This window comes from Pagrus major, chromosome 4, assembly GCF_040436345.1.
Source record: "Pagrus major chromosome 4, Pma_NU_1.0".
In the NCBI taxonomy this organism is placed as follows: domain Eukaryota; kingdom Metazoa; phylum Chordata; class Actinopteri; order Spariformes; family Sparidae; genus Pagrus; species Pagrus major.
The window spans coordinates 18,800,567-18,826,319 of NC_133218.1; the positions used below are offsets into that span (position 1 = coordinate 18,800,567).

At 37.2% G+C, this 25,753-nt stretch overlaps 1 protein-coding gene across 1 annotated transcript in view; it reads left to right on the forward strand.

The window, feature by feature from the left end:
- LOC140994201 (protein diaphanous homolog 3-like) overlaps positions 1-25,753 on the forward strand; it is a 165,945-nt gene that overhangs the window by 14,715 nt on the left and 125,477 nt on the right. Inside the window, exons 6-16 of the mRNA XM_073463751.1 lie at positions 10,542-10,616; positions 10,948-11,017; positions 14,001-14,137; positions 14,894-14,999; positions 17,557-17,667; positions 18,256-18,374; positions 18,594-18,710; positions 21,848-21,966; positions 22,064-22,128; positions 22,937-23,041; positions 25,110-25,418. Of these exons, the coding sequence (XP_073319852.1) occupies positions 10,542-10,616; positions 10,948-11,017; positions 14,001-14,137; positions 14,894-14,999; positions 17,557-17,667; positions 18,256-18,374; positions 18,594-18,710; positions 21,848-21,966; positions 22,064-22,128; positions 22,937-23,041; positions 25,110-25,418 (1,333 nt within the window). The remainder of the gene's footprint in view (positions 1-10,541; positions 10,617-10,947; positions 11,018-14,000; positions 14,138-14,893; positions 15,000-17,556; positions 17,668-18,255; positions 18,375-18,593; positions 18,711-21,847; positions 21,967-22,063; positions 22,129-22,936; positions 23,042-25,109; positions 25,419-25,753) is intronic.

Below are 25,753 nucleotides of genomic sequence, written 5' to 3' on the forward strand. Positions count from 1 at the left end.
AAGACTGGGATGAGATAAGGTATTGGTACACATCCTTTGGTGCCATCTAAACCACACTGAGAGGCAGATCCCTGGCAGTCTTACCTTGGTTGTCTTCCTCTCTCAGGTTTCGTTTGTTGCTTCGGGCTCTCTTTGTCTGAAGCTGGGGATTAACAAGGTTGTTTCACATTATCATCTACTGCCTGAACCACAAACATGTGGTCTTTTTAACACTCAACCACATCCTATCGCCACATACACTGACACATACATAAAGATACATTATTTATTTGAATACAGTAAGTGAATTACACAATTGATGTGATGGATTCATAGTTTGACTACAAAGCGTTTTGAATACTGGGAACATATGCTGAGAATTTGCTTATCAATCGGTTTGTGCAGCTTGCATACACTGCACAATGCGTTTAGAGATAGATGGAACTCTATCTGTTGGGAAGTTGAGCACAGACTCTCCAGCCTGTACTTGTTGTTCCATGATCACCCTGACCGTCATAAAGATTTTATAACAGCAACTGGATACAGCATGCCCATGTATCAGTTTTGCAAGCACTGGTGGATCGGGAATGTCAGTTTGTCAGAAAGAAGATTGCTGCTCTGGCCGTACGTCAAATGCTATGTCCAGATGGTAGGAAAATGCAAACAACCCAGTCCAAAGGTGAAGTCAATTGAAGAGGTGAAAAATCTGCTGGGCTGAGCCTCCTTTTACTGTGAAAGTGGGAATACCCTCTCAGACAAACTAATTAAAGGTAAGGATAAACATTTGATGGTGTTTTCCATTACATTATAACTCTAACCACAGAGTTATATGTTGTATAAGTGTAGTAGGTTAATAAAACATCATACAGCTGTTATAACAGGTGTCATAATCAGGGGACATTAATAGCATTGCTGTCCACAAAATATTTATAGTGGTTCTCATTTATACACAATAATAACAGAAGGAGCATATTTTTAAATAATGACATTTATTGTACAGAATAGAAACAGCATATAGCATTGTAGTTTGCATTACTTAATATTAGCAATATTCACTCAGTGGGTGTGTTCAATTGACAGAAGAGTGTAATATACAGGAATGATCAAAGTAAAACACAAAATCCTTTAATTTCAATTGTTTACAGGGCTAGTGCGAAGATTTTCGAGGGAAATGCACCTGTGAGAGGCAACATCTACACCGAAGTCTCCTTTCAGGACAGTTGTCTGCACAGGGACCGTTCTCAGATTGATATTAGATTTGAAGCAGAAGCCACCCTGAACCAACTCAGGTCTTCAAAAAACATTTCAGAGAGGCAGAGACTGGAGATAAAGATCGACTGTAAGATACTCTTGATTGCACTGCTTGAGAAGTTGTTGAAAAAGACACTAGCGTATCACCTAGAAATGAGAAGCATTGACCCAAGATGCATAGCAGAATCTAAGGAGCTGTGCATATCTCAAATGAGACTGTAATGTTGCACTAGTTCTTCTTGCTAAACATGCAGATGGGACAGTGTTTGATAATACCTTTAAGAAGTTTAGGGTGTTTTGTGACTCAACTGCTTTAAATTCAGGAAACTTAACCCAAAAACAGATCAAGTGGTCACCCTGCTGTATGAGACAATGGGACAAAACCATCAGACGAGTGTGGAATATGGTGAATATTCTACTCGTCCTATGACATGGACCATTCATAGAGGATATTTCACCACCAATTGACTGGAGAATCAGAGGGATAAGTCTCTGGTGGCTCAAAGGGGCATTGTTGACCATGTCAGGTTTGTTTGGGGCATAAGAAAGGTAGAGATCACCAAAGAGCTATTACTCTTTGCTGTAGGAGCCAGGTACTGTGGCTAACTGGATGAAGGAGGAGAAAAAGAAAGAGCAGCATGCTGTTGACCTGAAGAAAAAGGCCTTCACAGATGAGCTTGATGATTTGAAAAAGAAGAGAGCTAGGATGGAGGCTGACATTTGCGCCCCTTAAGAAATCTGTGGATGAATACGCTGAGAAAGCAGAAGCTACAAGCAAGCTGACCTTCATCGTCACATCCAACAATTTCAGCCGAACGGCTGAAAAGAAATGAAAGGCCTGGGAAGGGAAAGATCTTTTCTGCAAATGTTCCATTAAGTTATAGGAGGCATAGATGGCTTAAAAACCCCTATATTCTATAGAAAACTGGTTCCCAACTGCTTGACACTGCTGCCTTCTAAAATGTGCTGATATGTGTCAGTGTTACTACTCATCTTTCAGACATCATTGTCTCTTACTGACGTGTCAGTATTAATTAAATAATTATTTATCCTTTGATTAAACCATATAGGTTGTAATTGATTTTATTTAAGGTATACTGTATACTTTTTTTTTTTTTTCAAGTATACACAGACATTTCACAGAACGTGTGGTCATATACATTAGCAGAGACATCACTGAAATTCATTGATGAACCCTGACTGAAGATCACAATACCTCTTTACACTCTACACAATGTCTTTCTCAGGTAAATAGTTCTGTCATGCTGTTCACGGCTGATTGAGGATGACTGTGGTCTTGCATCATCTTATAGATTCTTGCCTTGTGTTTTATGCCTGATATATTTCTGTTTGCAATGTGTTGTGCTTCTGAACCAGAGGCTATTGTATACACTAGTGATCTATCATCATTTTTTATATGAGGTGAGAGTTTTAAAGTGGAACTCCAGTTAGATCACAGGAGTTTGAAAATTCTGACAAATTTAAAATTGTGTTTAAACATATGCATAAGAGGAAAATTCGCTGATTATCCACCTTAAAATACATACTCAAAATAGAATATTAGAGAATGGCATTACATCCCACGCTGCATAATATTATTGACCATCTTCACGAAGCAAGTATGCATCACGTGGTACTCTTTCACAGTCATAACCAGTTTAACATTAGTGAATAAAAATGTTTGAATATTGTGTGAGTTTATACAGGACTATATGTTGTTAACACAGCCTGTACTGCCTGTCTCAAAACAATGAACTTAACAGTTTTAAGCCTTGACATGGCTAAGAAATCCATCCTACTGCTAGGCTCATCTTTTTGAGGTCACTGTGAATAGCACTCACGCCCAGCACTGTTCTCTGGCACGTATACTGTATGTAGGAGTCAAAGAAGAGGGACTTCATAATGTTTCCTAGAACCTCTTCAGCACTTGAGCTCTATCAAGATAACCAAGAGAGAACTGGTGTTAAGAGCATTTAATCATGATGACCTGAGTCTTGTTTTTGATTAGAATAACTGACATTTGGAAAAAATGTACAAATGACACTAAAGACTGACCTTCATAACTTGAATTAGGCAAAAAAAGCTTAAGTGTTGATTTTGTTAATTGTGAATATGATGAGATATGTTTGTCATTTACCTTTTCTGATGGTGAAGATTAGACATTAGTTGATATCAGTAAGTAACTATGACTGGATCTGATCAGTCTGGTCATTCCACCTCATTTGGTTGGACCTGTTACTTTTTCATAACGAGTCATCCACTAATTGGAACGTCGGTGGATCTATCACCGGTTCTGGCTGCATGTCGAGTCTCCTTGGGCAGACTAACTGAACCCTTTGTTGTTTCGGTGTATGAGTGAATGTCTGAATGCCTGAGCATAGAAGTATCACAGGGTGCTGTGGTTAGGAAACACTATATATCACTCCTGATGAGCAGGTTGGCATCATGCATGGCAGCCTCTGCCATCAGTGCATGAATGTGTGTGAATGGGTAAATATGGCATGTGGTGTAGAGCGATTTGAGTAGTGGGTGGACTAGAAAACTACTGCTGGACAAATGCAGCCCATTTACCATTTATTTGGAATTTTGTGCCTCATTTCAATGACGTGTACATTTGTGCTTAATGCTAAAAGAAGGCTTTTGTCACTTGTTATAAATTGGATGGATAGGGCTGCACTATGTAAATGTAAAAAAAAGTTTACATTGTAGGAATTGAGTTATTACAGTATGCACATAAAAGTGATTACTAGATAGCTGGCTACATTAGCTGTCTCAAGTCATGGCAGTTGAAACAGTGAAGTCAATAGTAACAGACTATGCATACCTACTGCTATTTATGGGAACATTGATATGTGTGACATTGAGGAAAATGTGGCCTTCAGGTACTGACTGTTAACAAAGTCAGCCCTAATAAAACAGTCACGCTCAAGTATAATGACGAAGTTTGTCTTAACCATAAATCTATCTTGGCTAAAAACAGTGAGCCGGCAGCGCTAACCACTAGCTATCTAATAGCCCCATTACAATCCTGAGTTGTGGGATTGATTTGGCAGTAAAGGTATTTTGTCTACCACTGTTTTTGGATGCTGATCACTGTCACTTTCTTGGCACTGTTGTAGCAAACCATCCATCCAATCCGTCTGTTATCAGGCTGCTAGTATAGGCTGACAGACTTATATGCTCTGTCATCAGATTCCTTTTAGCGGAGCAGACAGACTTAGAGGTAATTTGGTACTTCCTGCAGCTCCAAAGTGTCACACTGTGACGCTTGCCTCTGACCCTGTATACCTTACCTACCACAGCTATTCCAGCTCTCTCTCCCTTTTTGTGAAAAGAGGCCACAGTATTGGCCCATAGGACCAGCAAGGCTACAGGATGTAATTGCATAAAATGGATTTGATAAATGGATCTGACAAACAAGTGGAAATTGGTATTTGATATTATATTAAAACTGACCTTCAGATTTAAGGCCCCAGATTCTTTTTCAGTTAAGCTAGGGTAAAGTTTAGCATCCCTCTTCCTTACACAATTTTTTAATAAACCTTGGAGGCCCTTCCTGTCTCTCATGCACGTTCTACCCACGTACTACCCACAAAGATTCAAGATTACTTAAAATGATCATACTCATAGTATTGTCATAAGTACAAAATATACACATAAATGCATTTGCTCTTTCTTATTAGGGAATTCTACACACAGTGGCCACTCCACTAGAGACAGTTGTAAAATGTAATGCAACCCAATACAATAGCTTGGCATGAATTCTACCTTTACAATAAAAAAATGCTTTGCACTATTTCACACCATTTTTAGAACTGAAATCTTTATAAAAACATAAACAGCATAATCTATACGTGTTACACAGTTTTTACAAGCATTGTCAGTCTGTCCTCCCTGAATGAATTCACCTCCTCCTATTTTTATTTCAGATGTCCCACATTGCTGTGACTTCAGCCTTCTCCTTCTCTCTTTCCCTGGAGAACCCTGCTGCAGTCAGTTAACTTGCTATGCTCTGGACAACATTTTAAATATATTTTTTGAATGTCTGCTTCATAACTGCTTTAGCAGAGTGCAACACTGTGCTGCACTGCCTGGGAACCTTGGAGGCATTCTCATGAGACTCTGTTAAAGTCAAGCTACCTTAGCTGTGAAGTTAGCCAGATAAGGTGCCTCATTTTTCTCTTTGATTTATGACTGTTTTTGTTTCCCAGGGAATGGGATGATGAATTTGTTTTCCTTATTTTTTAATGCTCTCTCCCTCGGTCTGTTTCTTGGTGTCTTTTTTGAGATGATAGCCCTCAGTCGAATATTGTTGTGCTTCTTTTTTCATCTGTTGATAGTGTGGCGTGATTACAGAATGCCTCTGAGATCATGAAGAAAGAATTAATCACTGTTTCTTGCATTGCATAAAATAAAAATAGCAGTATCCTAGACACATCTTGGGAGACCAATAAAATAGGATAATTTTTCGAAAAGTCATATTGACATTTTAGGCAATGTTCAAGTAAGAGGTGAAAGACTGTAAGTAGCCACATTTATGTGTGTAAGTAGTGGATTGACCGCTGCTACCAGAATCATACTTCTGTACACTGTCGACATTTATAGAGTAGCATCTAATTGCATGTTTGCAAGAAAATCTTTTACAATTGAAATAAGTACCAAAATTGGAACAAATACTCCATGCCATGCAAAAATCAAGATGGCTGTAATTTTTCCAAGATTGCCCCATTTCCGGCTTTGAAATAATATTTTGAGGGAAACTTTGTTCAAAATTTTACACTATGAATATTCACGCTCTGAAATTACAACTACATTTTTACCACAGAGAAGCCTGATATATAACTCTGGAGAGGCTAAATAGCATCCCTCTACAATGTTTCAGCTATTGACATACCTGCAAACTTGCCTTTGGCGACAGTCACCATTTCTAGCTGGGGGAAAACATACCAAGCAACATAACTTTTGCTGCAGCTCTGAAAGCTGCTTGTGTAGCTCTGTGATCTGCTCTGTGACCTTTGTAAACATTAATGGACCTCGGGCCATGCTGCACTTTGATACTGCACTCGTCTGTTCTGTGTCCTGTCTGTATAATTCCAAAACATTTGTAATGTTAACAGGTAGCAGCCAGAGATAGAGCAAAGAAAAGCAGTGGGATGTGCTTTCAGACCATTTTTGCAAAACACAGCTCCAAATGCTGATGACAAGTTTCTCATTTGGGATGTGGGAGTGGTGCCAGATGTTAGGAACTAATGAAACCCAAGGACTTCGAGAGCATGCTAGATTAGCAAACTAATTTTAAAATACTAATTACTTTAGTGTCTAGACAGACAGTGTGTCAAATGCAAACTATGTAAGGGTACAAGGATAGAGAAACAGGTCACTTTATGAATATATATATACTGATTCCTCTTTGAAAGTTATTATCAATAACATTTATTTATTTGATCAACAAGGATGCTGCTGTTTTACTAAAATTTTATTAACTAATGTACTAGAAACATTTCAGCCGTAATCATATTGCTCTCTTAAGTATGACTCTAGATTAGTGTGCGACCACATGATGCTTGCAGTACATTGATAAACCCAGTAATCACGAGAAAGCAACAATTAACAGATAGCTGACAGGCCATATTATTAAAAACAAAAGCCTCAATGCTGTTGGTGCTCACTACTTTACACTCAAAACATCAAGCACTTTCTAAAACTGTACATGGGTCTCTTTTTAAATCAAAGCACAAGTTAGCTGTCCTTATGGAGTTATAGGATTTAAGGCACCAAAGTATGCTAACTAACTTGGCTTACTTAACCTTCAGTAACCTGCTGCAGTGCCAGTCAGGCTATTGCCTGGCTGCAGTAGCAAGTCAAAATAAAGCAACTTTTTTACCTTCCAACATTATGCAGTACACATTCAAATTTGAAAGCACTACCAGTGCTGATATATTGAGTGACTGCACTCAAATCAAACATGCCTAAATCTTCACCAGAGCAGCTTTTCTGTGGAAAATGTTGAAAGAAAACAAAGCAAACAAAATAAGAATATCATTTGTAAGAGGTCTCCACAGTTTTTTAAAACAAAAATACTGTTTGCTGCTATTCTTTCCATTCCCAACAATCTAGCAGACAAATAAACCTGTGTACATCTTCCTACAACCCCCATACTCCTTTTCAAGAAATTAAATTCAGATAACAGCTTCCAATTTCATGTTGTCACCTTGAGAATTTCTGTAGATTTGATGCTGGGAGGCATGCAGCTTGGTGATTAGAACAGTACAAAAACTGAATGCTAATGTTGAAAGATGTTATTCAGTTTCAATCAGGAGGGAGGTGCAGTCGCTCACAATCTCAATCACACTATATTTGCCCCTTTTTTTTTGCATACCTAAAGGTGTCTTCTTAAAATTCACAATCCAATATGTAATTTATTTTTTTTGTTTAATTTGTGTTCCTTATTTGAATCACATGTAAACTACCCAGCATCACTTTTGGGTGAACACCTTGGATCTCCAGCATATGATTTTTCAGTGACAAGGAAAAATCACAGTTTTTATCTTGATTTCTGTTCCTTTTTGATTGTATCCAACAGTTGTTTTCACAAGAGGATAGTTTATTTCTTCTGTTATGCTATTCATCACTATAACACTCACCCCTAGTTTAACAAATATTGTAATCTGATAGTATGAAGACTAAAGGAAGTCTATTAATTGTGTAATTGAATGCCTTGTTTTTCTGTCTATCCATGTGAGTTTTCACACAATATTTGGATCCACAGAAAGCTCAGTAGCTCAAGCCAGAATTCGTTACGACCTCCTACCTGCCTCAAGTAGTCATTTAGAAGCTTAATGAATATGATCAAAAGAAGGGCTGAGGAATATGAAAAGAGAATATATTTTTTTACATTTTTCTTTCAAACTTTTTTTTTGTTTGTTTTTGTGGTAAAGAATTTTCACTATTTTGTCTTCTGAAAGCTGGACATTGGATTGAGAAAATGCCCAACTACCATAAACATTCAGTTGAAGTTGATGTTAAGACACCTGTAGAAACACTCCCATTTATTTCTCCCACTCAACTATTGCTAATATGTGATTAATATGTGATATTTCGACTAGCATTGTAGAGTAGGGATTACTTTTAGTTTGCTTGTCTTTGTAGACTGCATTGCCTTTTCAAGTGATGGTTCCCTCACTCAATGGAAAGAAATCTGCCCCTTTATTGGAAAATAAATCTTTAGTTCTAAGCTTTCGATTTTACTCCTTTAATTGCAGGCAACTGGCCCTGGAATCCATCAAAGGCACCTTCTCCATCAGATATGTCTAAAATAAACTTTCACATGAAGGGCAGAAGGAAAATTCAGTCCTCATAAAGCCTATTTGATGGAGGAGTGTGAACCTGCTGAACCTCCTTTGGAGAGACACAATGCATAGATGTCACTATCTTCATACAAGTATAACTTCCAAAGAATATAATTTTATATCCCATTTTACAGTTCACTTTCTTCTCTCAGATGACCAATGCCACTGTATCAATGTATCTTTTTAAGTTATATTTTTTGAATATAGAGTATTGTTGTTGCTTCGAACTGAATTTGGCTGTAAAGTCGGTAGAAATTGATTTAGATTGATTTCCCTGGATAAAGCCCAAATTTGATCCAATATATTGGTATATCCCTGTTTGGTATGGCTGTACAGGAAATCTCAGTGATCTTATCATCAGATTTGATAATTAGATAGCTTTGATTTGACTTTTCATTGTCCATTTTGTGGATAGATTGGTCTTATTACATCAATTTGAGAATCAATTTTGTGTGAGACAATCGAAGCAAAGTATCTAGAGTATTGGTATGTACTGCATATACAGTGAGAAAATGCAGATTACCTAAAGCTACCAGCTCAGCAAAAAATGGAAAAAAACAATTGGATATTGCTGTATCACTTTGTCTCATTCATCATTGCTTGTATATTTTACACTTTCATCATTTTAGGGTGAAAAGTCATTGAACCTTCCATCTGTCATCCCATGTCCGGGATCCAAGATCGAGTCTGTATCCCAATACAAATATCTAAGAATTGTATGAGATGATCGTCTCTCATTATAGCTTCACATCAGAAACTGGTGAAAAAAATGAAGCTTTTTGGTATTGGTTTATGATTTTACAAAACAAGTCTTGCTTTTCCTTCGTGACGTTATATACATGCATGTGTCTTCGCAATGCTTACGCACACTGGATACACAATGGATGCTCTGCTCGAGTTGGATAGTGTGTCTTGTCCTATCCTATCGCACATTCAACCTTTTGCATATTTTTATTTACAAAGCTCTTCTTCGTCTGCTTCCATCCTACTTACAGAACTACATCTTTCAGAAATGTACAGGAAGTTATTGTCATCGCTCCCAGGACTTTTTTCTACTATCTAAGTCTCGACTGAACTTGGAGAAAGCATCAGTACACTGCTCCGTCTGCTTGGAATCAGCTAGAAAATTGTCCGAATCTTTGGGAAATGGCGTCACTGGATGCATTTAAAGTGATTCTAAACCATGTGGAAGACAGGACATCTGGCTGTAGATGTTTTGAATATTGATGAATGTTTTGATATTTAATGAGTCAGCAATGTGTTTTTTTCTTTGCTTTAATTGTTACATGTCTGCAACCATAGAACTGTGCTGCTGCCTGTCGTGGGCAGTTTTTTAATCTCAATGAGACTTTATTCCTGGTTCAATAAAGGTTAAGAAAATATTGTACATCAGAAATGTACTGAATGAATTTTGCATACATGCCTATATTATGGCTTAAGTGTAAGTAACTGTAATTGCATTACTGAAATGCCAAACACATGTTTGAGAAAGGTTTAGCGAGGTTGACACCATAATACTGTAATACTGTAAAAGTTTACTTCTTAACTGCGATATGTCTGGCTAGTTACATATCTTGGTCATACATATTTAAAAACAAATTAACACCTGCATCAAAGATGTTTGTTTTTTTAATGTGTTGAATAAAAAGCAAGCAAAAACAATCAAACTGTGAAATATCAATGTTTTTATTGTCCTTAAAAATTAAGTATCGGTCAGGCTATACAAAATAGAATATATATATAGATAGATAGATAGATAGATAGATAACTAAAGTTTTAACTGTTTCTGAACATGCTTTCCATTTGCTGTTTCACAGTATAAGTTTTTCTTATCCGGCATGCAATCCTGTTTTTACACTTTTTCTGGCTTAAAGTTTCCACAATGGTTGATGTGATGAAAGTGTTGCTGTCAGTTGTCAGTCTTACACTGTTGTGATATTGATTTAATGTTTGTTGTTTCAGTTGGGTGCAGAGCTTTGGGCATGAGGGTCTTGGACTGCTGCTGGACATTTTGGAAAGGTTGCTGTCCAAGAAACAGTAAGTTTATACAGTCATTCATGTTTATTCCTGTGCACTCTTACCTACAGCATCTAGGTATTTGTGTATTCATACAGTTAATGATAACAAATAACAAGTAATCAGAAAGAGTTGTGTAATATTGGTAATTTCCACTTTAAGTCATTTCAACTGTAATTTATATTTCCCTGTGTTTTACCCGTCAAAAGATCACTTTAGTGTTCAAATTGATTTTTATCATCAACACTTTCTTGCATTTTTTTTCTGAGTGGCCTTTTACAAACTTTCCTTCCCTTATTCTTCCAGCTGTACATTAGAGATTAACTACCCCTCATTACTCTTCTATCCATAGGCAAGAGAAGATTGACAAAAAGAACCAACATAAAGCTGTCCAGTGTCTCAAAGCCATCATGAACAATAAGGTAATGACAATAGATTTTTCTATGATCAAACCCATTTGATAATTTGTCATAAATTTTGGTTGTACAGTAAACGAAAAAAACTATGCAATGCACTCATCTGATTTATTGTTCATAGCTGGAAATTCTTTGTGTCTGTGGGCATAATAGCCCACCATAACTTTGTTCAGGAGTGTCTTTGATGAAATGAACTTTTATTAAAGAGCCAGTGTGGTGGTGGGTGTGATGAGGAGTCCCCAAAGTCAGAATTGTACTTTTCCTGTGTTAATGTTAATAGGAAATGCACCCTACAATTAATATGACAGTTTTGTCCTTTTACCCTTTGGGAAAAAAGTCTATTTGAATAACTTCCTGCATTTTGAGTTGAGTCTGTTCTCCAAGGGTAATTTTAGTCCCATCCACATCAACATCTGGTGTTTTCGTGCAATTACTAAATAAGGCACCTGGGATTTCAATCACAAAGGGCATATGACCAGTGGAGGAGATGAGCAGCATCACAACAATACGCCGCTAATGGAAGGGAGGCTAACTAATGTCCTGATGCAATGTGGATGACAATGTGACACATCTGCACAGATCTAAAGTTCCTGGCCTACAAAAAAGTCCTCTGGAGTTAGTGCTTTCTGCTCAGGAATTATAGGAGAGAGAGAGTGTCAATAAGAGAGAGTGTAAGGGAGGGAAAGACATGTGATTGAGAGAGGGAGTGCTTGTTTTATTGTTGTAATGTACTACTGCACAAATTAATAACCATCAGTCACAAAACAGTGTCTGTGTCTGTGTTGATTTGCTGTGTGTGAATATTGCATTTCAAACAAAGTTGTGTTTTTTAAATCTATCTATCTGTTGAACATTTACATTTTTCTGATGCATTGCCAATGCAACAGGATTCTTTGAAATAGACTTTTAGTTAGACATTTAGTCCCTGGGTTGAGTTTTTGGGCCTCCTAGCTCTTGGGACTATTTGCCCCAGTTATGCCATGCCACAGTTTGTGCAGTGGATATAAAGATGGCCATTTAACACAAATTTGTGTTACAAAGACAAATTACCCAAGCAAAAGAATCAAAATGGTATTTTGAAAAAACATTACAAGTAGGGCAGGACAGTAAACCAAAAATGTACTAAGCCTGACATTGCTGTAAATGGGTTTTCTTTTCTTGCAAGCTGTCATTTATAGCCTCCCTGTTAATGCACCTAAAAGTGAAATGAATCAATCAGTATTTTTTTCCCCCAAAGAATTTATTTATTTATTTATTTTTATAACTCATTTTGTTATTATTGTATTAGATTGTGTAATTTGTCAAAGGTAACAACAGAATTCGGCAAAACAATGTAATTAAATTGTGATAAATTGTTTCCACTTAAGGTCAATAGACAATAATATGGAATTATCATCCAGGCCGAAGCACTTGTGGGTCAAAATATGTTCTGTTGAAATAGCTTTTTTCACAGTGCTTCAGGTTTTTCTCCTTGTGTGCTGTTAGTCCACAGAAGCAATAGAGAAAAAAAAAATCTTGCCACATGGAGCTGAAACCCAGCGGAGACAGATATACAGCCGCTCTGGCACAAAGTGTGCTGTAAGGTCTCATGTAATCCTGCGTCTCAACAGGCGCCAGACGCCATCATTTACCCGTAGGCCTCTCTGTCAGCGCAGACCTTTCCCTGGCTAGAGAGGCATCTTGGGATAGGATGTACCCACAATGCCAAGAAGACAGGTGTTCTCTGCCAGCTGTCAGTGCAGCCTTTCTTTGTGCTGCCTTTCTGCGTCAAGTCACACAGTTGCATACTTGGTATTGTTTGTCACCAATGGCATGACAATGAAATACAAAAAGTTACGACACTCTGAAGATCCCCTTTAAACAACGTAAACGTAAAACCTGTTTCATCAGTCTAGGTTTAATGTGTTTGCTAAGATGCATATTTAATCTAAAAGTATGTAGGTTAAAACTCTGAGCTTTAACTTCTATTTCATTTTCATTACTTAAGTTTCTTTGTACTTTAGACTTCGGTTATGGTCAGTAGTATTTAAACTTATCAACTATGTCCAAAATTTTACTGTTTAAAAAGATACATCAGAAATGTGTGTTTTGAGTTGTGATAAATACACAAATCTGCTCTACCACTGTCAATGATTGTTTGGAGTGTTAAGAGAAGAATGACACAGGAAATTCAGCAATAACATTTTTTATGAAGACAAAAGTACATAAGTATGTTTGATTACTGCACTCTTTGCATGAAGTGCCTTTTGTGAAGCCATTGATTGTAAAAATAGTCAAGGTGGGAAGTCAAGTTGAAGATAGGGAATGTTTCTTACATTGTCAACATAACATTTACACTCTTCAGATACAAGGACATCTGAATACAACATAGCTTGGTTTGCTGGCTGTCTCTTTAAATTTATAAAGCCCACATCGAACAGGCAAAAAATATTATCCGTATGCTCTGTAATGCTTGGTGTTTCTACCAAAGCATTTTTATAAAACTTGCTTTTCAAATCACACAATAAAACAAAAAAATCGCTTTTTGACACCTTCCTTAGTAAAATAAAAGTCCTTTCATTGCTATACAAAGACTGAATTAATTTCAATGTATTGTTCTTACTGGATATTTTCTTTTCTAACAAAATCAGACATTGATTGATTTATTTTCTTTGTACAAATTAAGCACAACTAATATATTTAATTCTCATTGTTAAGCAATAATTACAGCTCTGAAAGTTGCTGAAACTGTTCTTCATTGTACAAAGCAGTTATCACACCCTAGGATTGCATACAATATTGTTTTTTTTTCTTGTATTGATTCTTCTTGAAAGATTTTTTTCTCTTTGCTGGCTTCAGTGTCCAGCGTAAATTAAAACCCACAGAGTATAATTTTTCTAAATCAGTTTAATAATTACTTTGCCATTCAATCACATTTTCACATGACATTGTATTATTGTTGTTGCAATTAGGCAGAATTACAGCATATTTGGCTTTGTGTTTACTGCAGTATGGCTTGGATCGAATCCTTGGGGAGGAAAAAAGTCTTGCACTACTGGCGCGAGCCATTGATCCCACCCAGTCTGGCATGATGACTGATGTGGTAAAACTGCTGTCAGCCATCTGCATTGTGGGCGAAGAGAACACGTACGTTGCAGCTTCATTGATTCATCAACATACTGTATAAACTGAAAGTATAACTGCTTTTGAAATGTTGAAAGATGTTGTTTTTTTGTTTTTTTAAAGTTCACAAAATGGGAAAAAGACTTTCCTTAGGTTTTTACTGTCCTTTCAGAATTATGATCCAGCTGATAACTGTCCTTTATTTATTATCAATTAACATTGAACAGCATTTATGGTAAAAAAGTATCCAAAGCATAAAACAGCCAGAAGGCTGAACTTCTATGATACCTCTAAATTTAATATTGGAGTAAGGGGTCTTTAGTGAGAGCCAATGTCATTCTCAACAGAATATATGCACATACCGCTCGGTGTAGACAAGGTGTTATTTTTGTTTTGGTATGCAGAAAACATTGGCAGGGAAAATAAGCTGAGAGATTTGAATTGACTGCAGTTTCAAGTTAGATATTATAAGATATACCTAGATATTAAAGGTCATTTAAAAAAGTAGTGCAGTGTGCATTTTCAGGTACAAGATATAACAATATGTCAAGTTAGTCTTTAATTACAATTGAAATGAATTAATTATTCATCATACATTTTACTAATTTTAAATTGTCATCATAATCCTACACAAGCCTTAAATCTTAGGCCAAATTGACAAGGATGGAACCAGGGATACAGTGGAATAGGAGAGAGCTCATGGTCAAAATACCTTTAAATGAACCATACCTTTTCATTTTTTGCCAGTTGTGCGCTCATGCATTTCATGTTCTCATTTAGTTTGGAAAAGGTCCTTGAAGCCATCACCACAGCAGGGGAATGGCGAGCCATGGAGAGGTTCAGTCCCATTGTGCAGGGACTACGAGATCGCTCAGTTCAATTACAAGTAAGTGCGAAGTACATGTACAGCATTGTTGTTTCCTTCACATTTCTCTGAAATGACATATGAATAGCTGTGGGAAAATGACCATTCCAGAATATCACAGCCACATTGTGCTCAGGGTTTCCACTGTATGTCTGATGTTGTTTTGTGAAGATTTTTTTTATTATACTCTTGTTTTAAGTCAATGCCGGGTGTTATTGTAGATTTGTATTGTAGTATTGTAGATGACAAATCCCGTCAAAATGCAAAACTGAAGCACCTAGATATATTGCTTAAATATATTGTATTCATCAGATTATTTTATTATTCAATTTAGAGTTCATTAACTGTTCTTCGAGCAAATTGGTTTACACAGTGGTGTTGGTTTAGTGTTAAGGTGCATTTTAAAGATCAGAGAGCTCTACCATTTGCAGTAATTACCATAACCATAGTGTATTGGTGTTAGCTGTTCTATTAGGATAAAGGCCTTCCATGATTCAGTATTGTTTGTAATCAAGTTTACTGATGATAGTGTTAGCATTTCAGGGGCACATGAACATTTATTAACTAGCTGTTAAACAAGTTATATTGTAAGTACTGTTCAACCAGGAATTATTTCATTGTACAAGGAAAAAAAAAACAAGGAAAAAAACGGAATATAGCAAAACAAAAAAAAAACCTACATCAATAGACTACAGATCTCTCTAACCTATACATAAAGACATTTTTCCTAAACCAAAGTTAATATAATGTAAACTTAGAATCCTTTCCAAACCACTTTTTAGTTTTAGAGGTTTCTACCTGCCCATGCACTGGCCATTTTATCATCTGAATCACTGGCTTTACATATAATCCCTCTCTTTCAGATGTAATACCTTCCCCTGATATAAATACACTTGAGATATATATGAGCTCATTTATACAGAGACAGCATTGGTTTGTGTCACAGTAATGTAATTTGTGATTATGTATGTATGTAAGTATGTTGTCAGCATTTTTAATTGGTAGCTGAAGGACTGTAAAGAGACTGATCATTCATCCAATACCTACCACATGCACGCACCAACACACACAAACACAATGAACGTAAAACTCTGTCATGTACAACGATTTGCTTCTTCGGTCATTCAGTATTTTACATGCCATGACCAATGCTAAACCTAATTTAAAGATGATATCTTTTTTCCCCCCTGGAGTATTATCTCTAGCATTTGCCTTCAGTTTGCTGTAACTACCTTCGACAGGTGCAAAACTGTAGGGACTCTCTATAAAGGATTGAGGTAAGGAGGCAAATAGAAGGGACAAATTGTAAGACAAAGAAAGAAGCGTGCACTGAAAACCAGGATTTCCTTCAAATAGAGAGCATTTAAAACATGATACTCATCTGTGGCTATTCAAACATAGCCCTTTGTACCAAAAAGTTTTAACGGATTTTGTTGTTTTTATTGATGCTTTCATATTGTTTTTCACTTCCTAATACACAGCTCAGTTTCCTTTTAACCCCATGCATTATTAAAGCATAGATACCGCTATTCTTACTATGGCATTATTTGGCCAAAGGCTTTCTGTCCTACTTGACTACATTTATACACGGTCTCCCTTGGCAGCCTTTGGCCTAGGGTAAGTGTACATTCAGACAGTAAGTTTAAATAGACACATGGAGCACCAAGAAAGGTTTTGGTGTATTTGTAATAGATCTACTGTAACATTATGCTGAATACAAACTGAGGCTAATGAAGATGGTTAAATATACATGTAAAAATTATTTAAATGTATGATAAGCTGAAATCAAATAACCAACTTAAAATACTAACATGGTATCTATGATGGGATGTTTTACTTACAGTATGTAAAGCATTGCAGTGATTTTTCTTGCTCCCCCATTGATTATGTACCGAAGAATATGTGGAAGGTTGGAAATAATTCAAATAATTGTCATGATGTGTTATGTTAATAATAATATAATAATATAACATAATATACATTTTAATATTTTAAAATGGTACTTTAAAGACGGGTAATTACAAAGTGCCCTGACAAAAACAAGAGTGTGCTATCAAATTCTCAATGAACCTTAAAACATCTCAATATCCTTCCTGGGCTCGAGCATTGCCATACCCTCTTTTCACACATGAGTGGATTGCTTTACTGATCAATAATTGATTTTTCTGTCCGTGTTTGCCCGGCTGGTTGAAGAGTCACAAGATGCAGTGGTCCCTGTGCAGTAAACCAAACTCAGAGGGGAGTGAAAAACAGCTTCCAAAAGAGCGAGTTTGCCCTTAAATTGACTGTTAGTTAGTTTTGTGTGTATGGGTCTGCAGTTGTTGCATTAATATTAAAATCAGCCCCCCTAGTTGGTGACTGGAGAAAATAGACATGCATTAGTTATGGTCCCTTGCTTCCAAGGGACATAACTCATTTAGAATGCATGCCGGCATGCTTTTCATCAACTTCTGGAAAAAGAAGTCCGTCGTCATTTTCTGTGGCTCTCTCTCACTTTTCTCTCTCCCCCATACCTCTCTCCCTCTCTTCCTCTCTCTCTCTCTTTCTCTCTCTGTTCTGTGTACGCTCCCTGTTGCAGGTGGCATGCATGCAGCTCATCAATGCACTAGTAACATCTCCTGATGAGCTGGACTTCAGGCTGCACATCAGAAATGAATTTATGCGCTGTGGCTTGAAAGAGATATTGCCGGTAAGCACAACATAAAACCACACACACACACACGCACACGCACACGCACACGCACGCACACACACACACACACACACACACACACACACACACACACACACACACACACAAACAGATACATTATATGAACTCACACTCACCTTGTATTAATATTTAAATGAGTTGTCCACTTCAGTGAAATATTGTAGATTTGCTCCAGCAAATAATTTATGAAATGACGAGAGTTTACATGTCCTCAGTCTTTGCCAGCACCCAGAAACCAATAAAGTTTCTAGTGCCTGGGCTAATAATCTTCCAACTGACTTTTATACCATCTACCTAACATGTTTATCTTTTGTAAACAATCTCACCGTAGCTGCCAAGAAAACAAATAAATTAAAGTGAGGAGCTGGTCCCCTCACCTGTTTATCATGATGAGTAATACTGTTTAGAATCAGCTCCTTGTCTTTACCTGAGCTTGATGCTTCCCTTTTGGTGCTGATGTACTGAAGGAGAGGCTTTCAAGCCATTCATTCTGGTTTATTTAATTCTTTATCTCTTTGAATCTGCCTTACCTTTTGTTCTTTTCCTACCTTAATCCATCTGTAGCAACTGGCAACCATCAGGAACGAGGCCCTTGACATTCAGCTAAAAGTATTCGAGGAGCACAAAGAAGAGGACGTGATAGAGTTTTCTCATAGGCTGGAGGACATCAAGAGCGAGCTGGAATATCCTTTTCATTATTACAGACAGAAGCATGTAACTTAAGGTCCAATTCAGTGTCTGTTTAATGTAAAAGGTGGCTACTATACATTTAAAACACTCATGGAATCAAGGTCAGTTACACCCTAAAACGCAAAGTTCTTTAATTTATTTTCTTATTTCAGTAGCTTCTACTTTTTATGTGAAAATGCAAGGTTTACATATGAGTCCTTGACTTTCTGCACTGATGCGGGGGATGTGTTCAGTATTGTGCAGAGCATGGTGAAGGACAGCAGTGCAGAGCCCTATTTCCTCTCTATACTGCAGCACCTGATGCTTATACGCAATGACTACTTGGTCAGGTAACAATCAGCAACACAGACACACACTCACACACAGACACAGACACACACACATGTGCGCGACCAAAATCCAACTTACTTTACTTTAGAAGTTTATCTTACGTGCAAGCATTTTTTTTTTTACTATCCTCTTACTTAATTAATTATATTCTTATCTCATTTACTCTCTGTCTCCTTGTATGTATGTGACTTTCTGTGATTCTTGTTTTTTAAACAGCTCTGTTCATTATCTCTAATATTTTCATAATAAACAAGAGTCAGAAGTGTCAGAGGTATGCATCAGTGGAACTTACGGCCTCTGTTATAATAATACTGTAGCTGAATACACACACAAGTCTTAGCACCCTTTGAACAGTGTTAATGATGTACCCTGGTGAAGACCTTATGTTTTGTGAAGGTCTCACTCCTTCTGCCTTAAACACCCTCAATGACATTGGCTAACAAAGAGAATGCTGTCTCTTTCATCACCAAGCCATCTATAGCAACCATTGCTCCAGAGTATTTCTCATCTCCTATTAATGGCACTTTTCAAAGGCTTATTTTATGTTGGTTCACCCGCAGCTGGGTGTGAGTTAAACCTTGGCTTGATCAAAAGATGGACCTCTAATCTGAAGAATATGAAATGCAATTACCTGCCGTTTTCCCCCCGCCCAAAAACAACACCTTAAATGTCTGACTGCTGAAATTATCATGACATCTCAACGTTACTGTTTCTTATGGCTACCAACATTGGTGCCATCTATTTTGTAAGCATCAGTAGCAGCATGAAAATATTTACTTTACACACAGACCACACTCACCCCTGTGTTTAATTCTCACAAACCAGGGCATGTCTAGACTACACAATCTTCTCTATTTATCCTCTTTGCAGATAACCACATAAATTACAGTAACATTTATACTAATTTCTGCCTAATTTGATATTTAGTGTTCTAATTATTTTCTGACTGTTGGGCCTGGTCCATTGCAGTTTTTCTTTTTTTATCATAAAAACATAAGGACTTTCATCCTTAGGATAACTCACAAAACAACACTTGTGTTCACACTCTATGTATTATTTTTTTTAAATGTGATATTATAAAAATGTATATATTAATGGCATCAATCGTTGCTTTCCCTTCATTCTCATACCATATGTTGTACTAGCTCTTCAGGTTGTATTTTAGCTAGTTTTTTTGAATACATTAGCTCTCCTCTAGTTTTTCTTAGGCAGTTCTGTACTGTTGATGTCATTAATTTTCAACATTGACACATAAGGAATCATATCTCTGTGTGATCCTATTAATGCACTGAATCTTTCACTGCTGACTGGTGTAGAGATCTTAAGCTATTTATTTCTTGGTATCCTTGATGTCAAGAATATATAGTCTTCTGTTCCACAGGGGTCCCAATGTCACAGAGTAATGAAAGGATCACCAGCAGCTTGACTGACAAAATGCCTTATTTCGTTTGATTGTTATAATTTTTTATTTGAACAATGAATCCAACATGCAGCTCATCTTCAAGAATCATAGACATGCTATTCATCTCCTCAGATCTAGTCTCAGCATTGTTTTAGGAAGAGGTAGAAGGCAGTGTCCCTTATTCATGCCTGTCCAAAGTTTCAAAGTATTAGTTAATTATTAGGTGTAGAAGGGTTATGGACCCTCAGTGGCATTGTTGTAAGATAATGAGCAGAACTAACAGACTCTTTTCCTTTATCCTGCAGTGCACTGTGGCTCCCAGCCTTGCATGTCATCTGTTGCTGCATTATAAAATCTACTTTTTCTTATTGTGGCATGCCCTTGGTTATTCTGTGATCATTGCCTTCAACAGAGGCATTTTTTAACAATTCAACCGCAATTACTCAGCAACTGTTAATAGGCTGGTGTGTATTCCACATTGTTCAGAATAAACAAAATGATGATTTCGTTCAGGTGTGAGTGGTGTATAGATAGGTATTTTAAGCTTTAGTAGTTGTACAGAAATCAAAAGACCCTTAACTTGTGCAACATTAGCATGTGCTTCATGTTGGGCATATTCCAGTCCCAAGAATCAAGCCAATTAGATTTTCTATGCATCATCATTTAAGTTTACATGCTGAAGAAAATCTATCCTTGTCAAAACCTAAACTAACTAACCCAGAAGATGCTTTTTTTATGGAACACACTCTACTTTTTATATCTGTTTACTGACATTACAGTTCCTGTCCCTCTTCTGTTCAGCCGCATAATTCTTATTTTAAATGTTTTTCTTCTGTCTTATTTGCCTTACTTTTTATCGTTATGTCCATCAATTTTCTTCTAAGTGACTGTGAATGATGAAACAATTCTAGATGGACCTGATTCTCATTTCAACAGCAATTATGTTAAAATTTCACCTGTTGTGTGAACATTAGGCCCACTTGGACCCTCCTGTAATGTTTAAAGACCTACTATGTTTTTTCATGTTTTTCCTTTCCTTCAGTGTTTTATATATTCGTTCTTGTGCATATAAAAGATCTTGAAAGTTAAAAAGATCGAAGTCTGCACCAACAGAAGCTCCTCTCTCCAACAGAAAACACTGCTCCTGAAATGTCTCATGGGTAGTCTTGCCATTAATTCTTTGACTTTGTGACATCACACTATGTCACCATGTCATACATTTGCATAATTTCCGTTTAGCGGCTAGTTTGGAACGTAAGAATTGAACACAGCTGTTCTGTTGTTAGCGCTGCTGGATCATGTGTGTGTGAGCTGACCAATAAGAGGATACTGGGTATGCAAGGAATGCTCTGTTTTAGCTCCTGTCTCTTCAGACTCTTAAGTTTAAGACACTTTTTTTCTTTTTGCGTACTAAAGCATGTAAACCTGTTCGATTAGTGAAGCCAAAACAATATTATGAACCTAAAAAATTGCATAATACAGAATGTCTCCTTTGAAATCTGACTCTGACTCACTCTGACTCTAATTAGTTACACAAGCGTAACTGTAGAAGTTGTTTTGATATGCCACATATCCATTAGACATTTCAGTTCCTCTCACACCTAAATCTGTCCAGATAGTAGCTCTTGAACAAACACACACAACCGTTTCAAAATATGTAATTGATTTAAATAAAATTATGTATATTTTTGCCACTCTGTCTGATTTTCTTTTCTAACTCATTTTGACTCTCAGGCCTCAGTACTTCAAGATCATTGAGGAGTGTGTGTCTCAAATTGTGCTCCACCGAAGTGGCACTGACCCAGACTTCAGTTACCGCAAGCGCCTGGATGTGGACTTCAGCCATCTCTTAGGCACGTCACTCACTTTCTGGCTTTTTTTTTTTTACATTACACATATATTGATAAAACATAAATGATTGTCATTCTTTTTTTGTTTGTTTGTTTTCAGAGGTGTGTGTAGATAAAGCTCGAAGTGATGAGTATGAACTAAGAGCTTCAGAACTGGCACAGAAGGCAAGTATTGACAAAAAGAACTTTCTCATCCCACTGGATAGCCACTATACCACCTGGCCAGACAGAACCCTTTAAGGCTTGCTGGTATTTATTCTAATTAGTTGTATAAAATAACATCTCTTTAGATAATAAAACATTAATCCTGTGAAGTAAACAAAACACTGACTGTGTTATAAATACCATAATGCAAGATCATAGCAGTAAGAGCCAAACATGCTGTAAATGCTTTCATCACTTTTCAGAAAATGACATAATTTGGAGTGATATAAAATATGTGTTTTGGCATTTTGCTATAAAACAGTAATCAGTCTGGTGGCCTTACAATACTCACATCCTATTTGCAAACAAGGAAAACAAACAAACATTTTTGATATACAAGGTAAATAGAACTAGTTGTCAACAATGTCCGAGATTTTTCAGTGAGAACTGTGATGTAGAAAAACTTCCCACGTCAAAGTAGATGAATAATAAAATGTGAAATGTGTGAAGTCAAATCCATTGGCTGCAGTGATTAATTGACGTCAGTGAAGCAGCAGGGTGTAGATCCTGATTAGAAGGATAGGCTCACTGATTGGCAAGTGTATATGGTACTTAAGGGGTTTAATAAAGGATTAGATATTTGACAGACGGTTAAAAATCAATCAGTAAATGAAGGTAATCAAGGCCAAATTGATGTTGATTGTATAAGATAATTATACCATTAGGTTTAAACAGTTTTAATGAATACAGATTTTCGTTTATTCCTAGTTACATTATTTAATGTCACAGTGTGCCTGTGTGAGTAATTTGGACATGTGTTTGTTTTTAGTTTGACGAGGAGTTTCTAAGCAGACAGGAGGCACAAACTCAGCTTGTTAAGTGTGAAGAGAAAATAGCTGAACTCCAAGCAGAGCTGCAGGCCTTCAGGTCCCAGGTACATAACCTTTTCATATTTGTTTTCAATGTCAGTGTTTGTAAATTGTGTAAATTCTTCGGGGGATGTGGGAAAATGCTATCTGTGATTACTCAAAAAAAAACCCTAAATCTAGCATAGAATGATTCAACTTTCTTTTCTTACTTTCCATTATGAGATGTTCTTTTTATTTTGGGGTATGGGGTGTGGATGTAGTGGGGGTTTAAATCCACTGGAGCTTGCAGTTTGGCTTGACATGGAGGCTGCTCCACTGGCTAGCTGACACTAAGTCTAATGAGAACACTGACCAGTCCTCCATGTTGGCCATTTCTGATTCTCTGATCTTTATCCCATAAGAGGAAATTGTTCTAAAAGCAATTTATTCTGACAACCCCCTTCAACCTCACTGCTGGGCCACTCCTCAACCCCCCACCCCAACACTCCAGAGAGTTGCTCCCACGCCCTGGCACTGCAAGATAACCACACACTCCGAGAGGGGAAGAGAACTTCCTTTTTATTTTCCCCGATAATTTTTCAATTTGAGAGAGCAAACACAGAATGAATACTCAAATAGTACCTTTGTTCAAATGAAGGCAGTGCATTTAGCCAATGTGGGTACATAAACACACACATGTCTCGCTGTCTTTGTCTGTCTGTCTGTCTTGGTCTAAATTTCACACACACACGCATGCATGCATGCACACACACACACACACACATGCACGTGCGCACACAAACACACACACACACACGCACACACGCACACAAACACACACACACACGTTAATTCAGCAAAGGTGTTCTTCCCTCTAGAGGCAGTGGCAGAGTAAGGGCCCAGGGCTGACCTTTAGTGTACGTCTTTAATCTAAAACTGGTGCATGGATCAATAAGCCATTTGCTCTGTATGATACAATTTATGAAGCTTTGTAGCTCCGGTTATAACATTTGATTTTTAGCTTTGGAAAAAACAAATTATTGTGGGTATGTTCTGGACAGAATCCGGGCGGCATATGAGCATTTGGCCTCTGCTGGATGGCTGAGAGAGCACACCTCCGTTATTCGTAGCACAGTGGTGTTCGAGAAGAAAGCATACTGTGCGACACATTGGCAGATGCTATAGTTTGTCTGCTTCCACTTTGTCCTGTCCGGTTTCAGTCATCTTTCATTTTGGTCTCTGAAATGGGAATTCTGCCATTTCCTTTACAGTATTTAGCTTGGGGTTTCTTAAGCACACCCTGGGAAAAAAAACCCCACTAAAATGAAGAAAAATATTCTGGAATTGAGTAATATTTGCAGGGATCTAAGCAAAATCCAGTTTTCTGATGAAACTGGAATAAAAAAAACAAAAAAACTGTCAGACTGATTAAAAAAAGAAACAAAAGTTAAACCTGCTTTAGCTTCATAAATGCTGAGAAAATGTAATTTATTAACCTAACTTGCCTTTTTGATATTTGGAATTGCATCTTTTGTTATTTAGTTAAAGAATTAAACTAAGATTGTAAAGACAATTCACACTACTGCCCAGATAAAGGAATATGGGCGAGTTGATACTGCAGTGACAAGAATTTTGGATCTTGCCATTATTAGATAAAAATTTTATACTAAAACCAAGTTCAGCTATATCTTAAGTTTTAATAGTAGATTATTTGATTTATTTAGATGCATAGTTTTTGCAGCAAATTACTCAGATACCCACTTTACCACCTGTGCAGTCCAACTGTAGTCTTATTTGTTTGCCACTGAGCTTCAGTTTGGTGGGGGGTTTATCTTTCATAAATGTCTGAATAACATTATTCTAGAAACAAGTTTCATCACCAGTGCAATATTATGACTCAATTATGTGTTTTCAATAACTTTGGACGTCTGTGGAGTATATCATACTTTTGCTACAGGGCTAGTATTTGTCAGTAAAATAAACTGGGTTAATGATAAAGAAATTACATCAGCCTTGTATTCTAGTATTTCGTTCTTCTGGGCATTTACAGTAATTGGCAATGTTGCTGTTATAAGACATTTTATTTTATTTTTAAAACATTTTTTTGTGTATTTTATGTGTAAGTCCCTCTATCTTTTCTTCTCCCCGCTAAAGTTTGGAGCTGTACCCGTTTCTCTGTCCTCTGCCCACAATGGACAAGCACTCCTGTCTGGGCCTCCACCCCCTCCTCCGGCACCTGGGATGCCAGCCCCCCCTCCACCGCCACCTCCGCCTCCTTTACCTGGCTGTCCTGCCCCACCACCTCCGCCTGGAGTGCCTCCTCCTTTTGGTGCCCCCCCTCCACCCCCTCTAGGTTTTGGGGGTGCTTTAGGCTCCCCCACCCACCACGCGCTGCCTTATGGTCTCAAGGCTAAGAAGGACTTCAAGCCTGAGATCACCATGAAGCGCCTCAACTGGTCCAAGGTAAGACACTGCAAAAGTTTTTCTAATATTTACCCACCCACATTTTCATACATGAGGGTGACATAATGTAGGAAAAACAAATGCAGTCTAATATACCACTAACTAAAGCCCAAAAGAAAAAAAATACTGTGGAGTTGAATAAACACAATTCACAAAGTGAACAAAAATGTAAAATTTTAATTTTGATTTACATTTATTGATTGCACTACATTTAAGAGGTGTATCTTCTAATTGATAACTGGTAGTATTACTGATGTCTATATTGAGTGATCTATGGTATGAAGAGATGTATAAAGAGATATTTTCCCACTCTGCTGGATTATAGTGAACAAAAA